Source organism: Natator depressus, chromosome 28 (genome assembly GCF_965152275.1).
Source record: "Natator depressus isolate rNatDep1 chromosome 28, rNatDep2.hap1, whole genome shotgun sequence".
NCBI lineage: Eukaryota > Metazoa > Chordata > Testudines > Cheloniidae > Natator > Natator depressus.
Window position 1 is genome coordinate 757,840 of NC_134261.1, and position 5,957 is coordinate 763,796.

Consider the following 5,957-nt stretch of genomic DNA (forward strand, 5'->3'; position numbering starts at 1 on the left):
AACTGGGGACTCCTGGGTTCTCTCCCCGGCTCTGGGAGGGGAGGGGGGGCTGGTGGGTGAGAGCAGGGGGAGCTGGGAGCCAGGACTCCTGGGTTCTCTCCCCAGCTCTGAGAGGGGAGTGGGGGCTGGTGGGTTAGTGCAGGGGGGCTGGGAGCCAGGACTCCTGGGTTCTTTTTCTGGCTCTGGGAGGGGAGTGGGGGCTGGTGGGTTAGTGCAGGGGGGGCTGGGAGCCAGGACTCCTGGGTTCTCTCCCCAGCGCTGGGAGAGGAGTGGGGGCTGGTGGGTTAGAGCAGGGGGGCTGGGAGCCGGGACTCCTGGGTTCTTTCCCTGGCTCTGGGAGGGGAGTGGGGGCTGGTGGGTTAGAGCAGGGGGGCTGGGAGCCGGGACTCCTGGGTTCTTTCCCTGGCTCTGGGAGGGGAGTGGGGGCTGGGAGCCCCCATACTCCAGCCTTCTTCTCCCCCCAGATTCCCCCCATTCCGCTCCGTGGGGCAAAGTCCCTTCAGCTGTTAATTTTTAACCCGACCAGCTCCCCCGCCCCCCCATCTGGCCTCCAGCCACCCTGGGTTTGATCCATGGGGCTGAGGGGAGCCCGCGACACCCCCCCGCCCAGTGCCGCTTTGGCCAGGGAACAGGGACATGGGGCATTTCCCCTCGGGAGGGGGATGGGGGGGCTCTCCTGGGGGGGGGATGGGAGCCCCGCCCCAGATAACAGGCCTTATCTTTGGTGAGCAGCTGGGCCGGGCTGGGGCAGGGCTCAGGGCCGTGGGGCCGGGCGCCGTGGGGCCGGGGTGTGCGGGGATGGGCCCCCAGCGGCTGCCGTGGTTCCTGCTCCCCACTGCGGCCTTGCTTGGCCTCCTCTTCCTCTCCAGCCTCCGGCTCCGTGAGTGACCCCCCCACCCCGCTGCCCCCCACCCCCACTGCACCCCACCCCTGCCCCCCACCAGCAGCCAGCTCCAGAAGTGACCGCCTCACCCCAGCGGACACGCACTGCCCCAGCCCCGCCCCCCACGTGCCCCACAGACCCCCCCACACACTGCCCCCTCCCTCACCCCGCTGACCTCTGGCCCTGTGTGACCCCCCCCCACTTGCTCCAGTTCCCTCAGGCTCCCCACTGGGTGACACCCCCCCTCAGCAATTCTCTCCCCCCACCCCCCACCTAGCACCCACGCTGGCCTCTGGCTCCGGGAGGGAGCAGGACGGCCCCACAGACCTCTCCCCCCCGTCAACCCCCCTCCCCGGGCCCCCCAGCCACGGGCTCCCCCCTGGTCCCCCGGGCTCTGTATGAGCATGGTGGGGGGCGGATTGTGTCAGTCCATGGGACGGCGGGGTGGGGGGGGCTGCGCTCGGGGCGGCGCGGGCTGTCAGATGTACCAGGCGTGTTCTTAGCGTGTGGCTTGCGTGTAGCCTGCCCCCGTGCCGAGCACCCTGGCCGCAGGCTTGTGCGTGGTTCGCGTGTGCAAAGCCGGAGGCCTGCAGGGACGGTGCAAGTACCTCCCTGTGTGTGTGTCATGCGTGTCATTAGCGTGTGCGCCCCCCCCGGTGCAAACTGGGGCGACCACTGGGAACGGGCGGGGGGCGCTGTCCGTCTGTCCACGTCTCTGAGCTCTGTCCTCCCCCCCCCGGAATAGCAGAGGTGCACCTCTCGGCCTGCGTTCGGGGCGGGCGGCCCTGTGGCTGGCTCGGGGGCAGAGGGGAGACGCCCCCCTCCGAAGAGGACGGGAAGGTGAGACCCCCCCCTTGTCCTCCTCCCCCGCAAACCCTGCCCCCCTCCCAGCCCTGACTCCTGCCCCCATCCCAAATTCGGCTCCTCCCCTGATCCTACCCCAAATCCTCCCCATTCCACCTGCCCCACTTCCTGATCCCGACCCCCTCCCGCTCGGCCCCCCCCAGCACCTGCCCCACAGAGAACCTGTCCGCTTTGTGTCCCCTCTGCAGCCGCCCCTTCTCTCCCGGACGAGCAGCTCCCGGCTGCCCCTCCCCAGGCATGGGACCCTCGCTCCGGCCCGGGCCCCCCGCTGCCCAGGCCAGGCCTTCCAGATCAGCCGCCTCCTGGCGGCCTTCAGGGCCTGCGTGACTCCGGACGGAGAAATCCTGCTGGGAGAGTATCTGGCTGGCTGGAAAGAACTGATCAAGTGAGTCCATCCCCGTACAACCGGCCACCCCGCCCCAGAGGTGGCCGCATCTCAGCGCCGGGCGAGGGGTCCCCGAGTCACCGGCTGCCCCGCCCTAGAGGTGGGCGCTTCTCAGCGCCGGGGTCCCTGTACAACCGGCCGCCCCACCCCAGAGGTGGCCGTGTCTCCGCGCCGGGTGAGGGGTCCCCGAGTCACCGGCTGCCCCGCCCCAGAGGTGGGCGCATCTCAGTGCCGGGCGAGGGGTCCCCGTGTCACCCGCCGCCCCGCCCCAGAGGTGGCCGCGTCTCAGCGCCGGGCGAGGGGTCCCCGGGTCACCGGCCGCCCCGCCCCAGAGGTGGGCACGTCTCGGCGCCAGGCGAGGGGTCCCCGGGTCACCGGCCGCCCCGCTCCAGAGGTGGGCACGTCTCGGCGCCGGGCGAGGGGTCCCCGGGTCTCCGGCCGCCCCGCCCCAGAGGTGGCCGCGTCTCCGCGCCGGGCGAGGGGTCCCCGGGTCACCCGCCGCCCCGCCCCAGAGGTGGGCACGTCTCGGCGCCGGGCGAGGGGTCCCCGTGTCACCAGTCGCCCCGCCCCAGAGGTGGCCGCGTCTCGGCGCCGGGTGAGGGGTCCCCGGGTCTCCGGCCGCCCCGCCCCAGAGGTGGCCGCGTCTCAGCGCCGGGTCAGGCTCAGCTGTCCCCTCTCTCTCTCCCCCGCAGACTGATAGACACCCTGGGGGCCGCCTTCGGGCTCCTGGCCCGGGAGACGCAGACGAAGATGGAGATCCTGCAGGGGCACCGGGCGGGGCCGCACGCCCCTCACTACCGCACCCTGCAGGCCATGGTGGCCTTCGAGCTGCGGCGCGGCCTGGTGGGGCTCCGGGCGCTGCCCCCGGGCCGGCCCCCCTCGGGCTGCCGGACCCTGCTCCGCCTCCACCGGGCCCTCAAGTGGCTGGAGCTGTTCCTGGGGAAGTTGAGTCACAGTGGGCCGGAGGAAGACCCCTCCCAGCTCTGCGCCGAGGCCTACCAGGTGGCCCTGGCCCCGCACCACAGCTGGTGGGTGCGCCAGGCAGCCGGGCTGGCCTTCCTGGCCCTGCCCTCGCGCCAGGAGCTGTACGGGCTCGTCTGTGCCGAGGGGGAGCGGGAGGCCCGGGCCGTGCTCCTGGACACGGTCGGTGTCATCGCCGGGGTCTATAACGTCACCCAGCGGCTCTACGCCGCCCGCGGCCTCTTGGAGCTGCCCTGAGCGGCCACTGGGGGGCGCCGGAGAGGACAGGGTGGGGGGCACCGGCACTGCCCGGCCCCAGGGCGGGGACTGGCTGGCTCAGGGGGGCGGAGAACAGGGCAGGGGCCTGTCCCCTCTGGGGAGCGCCGGCTCCCCCCGGCCCCAGGGCGGGGACTGGCTGGCTCAGGGGGGCGGGGAACGGGGCAGGGGCCTGACCCCTCTGGGGGGCGCCGGCTCCCCCCGGCCCCAGGGCGGGGACTGGCTGGCTCGGGCGGGGCAAGGAATGGGGCAGGGACCTGACCCATCTGGGGGGCGCCGGCTGGGCTCCCCTGGGCAGGGCGCTGGGCGCGGTTGTGAACCAGCGGCCCCGGAAACGGGGCCAAGTAAAGAGACGCCCCGAGCTCGACGTGGTGGCCGGAGTCTTTTGTCACGAGACGCTTTTCGCCGCCCGGCCAGGCCGGTCTCTGGGCCTCCTCGGGGGGAGGATCGTGAAGGGGTCCCCCACCCCATGGAAATGCAGGGCAGCCCCAGGCACGACGGGGGGGGGGTCTCAGTGGGGCCGTGTGACCCCTGCGGGGCTGCGGTCCCCGGCTGCCTCCTGCCCTGCGTGAACTGAGCAGCCCCCGCGGGCGTGGGGCGCGGCGTGGGCAGGGCAGGGAGGACCCAGGGCTGGGTGGGGCAGGGCCATAGGGCAAGGGGTGGGGGGATACAGGGCGGGGCTGGGGCCGTGGGGCAGGGCTGGGGGGACGCAGGGCGTGGGCAGGGCAGGGAGGACCCAGGGCTGGGTGGGGCAGGGCCATAGGGCAAGGGGTGGGGGGATACAGGGCGGGGGTGGGGCCGTGGGGCAGGGCGTGGGGCGCGGCGTGGGCAGGGCAGGGAGGACCCAGGGCTGGGTGGGGCAGGGCCATAGGGCAAGGGGTGGGGGGGATACAGGGCGGGGGTCGGGCCGTGGGGCAGGGCTGGGGGGACGCAGGGCGTGGGCAGGGCAGGGAGGACGCAAGGCTGGGTGGGGCAGGGCCATAGGGCAAGGGGTGGGGGGGATACAGGGGGGGGTGGGGCCGTGGGGCAGGGCTGGGGGGGGCGCGGTGTGGGCAGGGCAGGGAGGACGCAGGGCTGGGTGGGGCAGGGCCATAGGGCAAGGGGTGGGGGGGTACGGGGGGGGTGGGGCCGTGGGGCAGGGCTGGGGGGGGCGCGGTGTGGGCAGGGCAGGGAGGACCCAGGGCTGGGTGGGGCAGGGCCATAGGGCAAGGGGTGGGGGGATACAGGGCGGGGGTGGGGCCGTGGGGCAGGGCTGGGGGGACGCAGGGCGTGGGCAGGGCAGGGAGGACGCAGGGCTGGGTGGGGCAGGGCCATAGGGCAAGGGGGATACAGGGCGGGGGTGGGGCCGTGGGGCAGGGCTGGGGGGGGCGCGGTGTGGGCAGGGCAGGGAGGACGCAGGGCTGGGTGGGGCAGGGCCATAGGGCAAGGGGTGGGGGGATACAGGGCGGGGCTGGGGCCGTGGGGCAGGGCTGGGGGGACGCAGGGCGTGGGCAGGGCAGGGAGGACGCAGGGCTGGGTGGGGCAGGGCCATAGGGCAAGGGGTGGGGGGGATACAGGGCGGGGGTGGGGCCGTGGGGCAGGGCTGGGGGGGCGCGGTGTGGGCAGGGCAGGGAGGACCCAGGGCTGGGTGGGGCAGGGCCATAGGGCAAGGGGTGGGGGGATACAGGGCGGGGCTGGGGCCGTGGGGCAGGGCTGGGGGGACGCAGGGCGTGGGCAGGGCAGGGAGGACGCAGGGCTGGGTGGGGCAGGGCCATAGGGCAAGGGGTGGGGGGATACAGGGCGGGGGTGGGGCCGTGGGGCAGGGCTGGGGGGGGGCGCGGCGTGGGCAGGGCAGGGAGGACCCAGGGCTGGGTGGGGCAGGGCCATAGGGCAAGGGGTGGGGGGGATACAGGGCGGGGATGGGGCCGTGGGGCAGGGCTGGGGGGACGCAGGGCGTGGGCAGGGCAGGGAGGACGCAGGGCTGGGTGGGGCAGGGCCATAGGGCAAGGGGTGGGGGGATACAGGGCGGGGGTGGGGCCGTGGGGCAGGGCTGGGGGGGGCGCGGCGTGGGCAGGGCAGGGAGGACCCAGGGCTGGGTGGGGCAGGGCCATAGGGCAAGGGGTGGGGGGGATACAGGGCGGGGATGGGGCCGTGGGGCAGGGCTGGGGGGACGCAGGGCGTGGGCAGGGCAGGGAGGACCCAGGGCTGGGTGGGGCAGGGCCATAGGGCAAGGGGTGGGGGGATACAGGGCGGGGGTGGGGCCGTGGGGCAGGGCTGGGGGGGGCGCGGTGTGGGCAGGGCAGGGAGGACCCAGGGCTGGGTGGGGCAGGGCCATAGGGCAAGGGGTGGGGGGGATACAGGGCGGGGATGGGGCCGTGGGGCAGGGCTGGGGGGACGCAGGGCGTGGGCAGGGCAGGGAGGACGCAGGGCTGGGTGGGGCAGGGCCATAGGGCAAGGGGTGGGGGGGATACAGGGCGGGGGTGGGGCCGTGGGGCAGGGCTGGGGGGACGCAGGGCGTGGGCAGGGCAGGGAGGACCCAGGGCTGGGTGGGGCAGGGCCATAGGGCAAGGGGTGGGGGGACACAGGGCGGGGGTGGGGCCGTGGGGCAGG

The 5,957-nt window shown here is 74.7% G+C and overlaps 1 protein-coding gene across 2 annotated transcripts; it reads left to right on the forward strand.

Moving 5' to 3' along the window:
- The first annotated feature begins 724 nt into the window (after positions 1-724).
- On the forward strand, positions 725-3,382 carry GLTPD2 (glycolipid transfer protein domain containing 2). Of its 2 annotated transcripts, none has more exons than XM_074941195.1 (4): positions 725-880; positions 1,629-1,723; positions 1,936-2,132; positions 2,825-3,382. In XM_074941195.1, the coding sequence occupies exons 1-4, from the start codon at positions 799-801 to the stop codon at positions 3,348-3,350; spliced, it is 900 nt and encodes a 299-aa protein (XP_074797296.1). In that variant the 5' UTR covers positions 725-798; the 3' UTR covers positions 3,351-3,382. The 2 variants fall into 2 exon arrangements, with proteins under 2 accessions (XP_074797296.1, XP_074797297.1); XM_074941196.1 differs by having other exon boundaries at positions 1,632-1,723.
- Positions 3,383-5,957: the final 2,575 nt, after the last annotated feature.

Excerpts from the sequence above, each read along its gene's own strand:
- GLTPD2 (XM_074941195.1), top strand. The coding sequence starts at position 799 with ATGGGCCCCCAGCGGCTGCCGTGGTTCCTGCTCCCCACTGCGGCCTTG. Across the intron at positions 1,724-1,935 it reads CCTCCGAAGAGGACGGGAAG|CCGCCCCTTCTCTCCCGGAC; the intron begins GTGAGACCCCCC and ends TCCCCTCTGCAG. Across the intron at positions 2,133-2,824 it reads GGCTGGAAAGAACTGATCAA|ACTGATAGACACCCTGGGGG; the intron begins GTGAGTCCATCC and ends TCTCCCCCGCAG.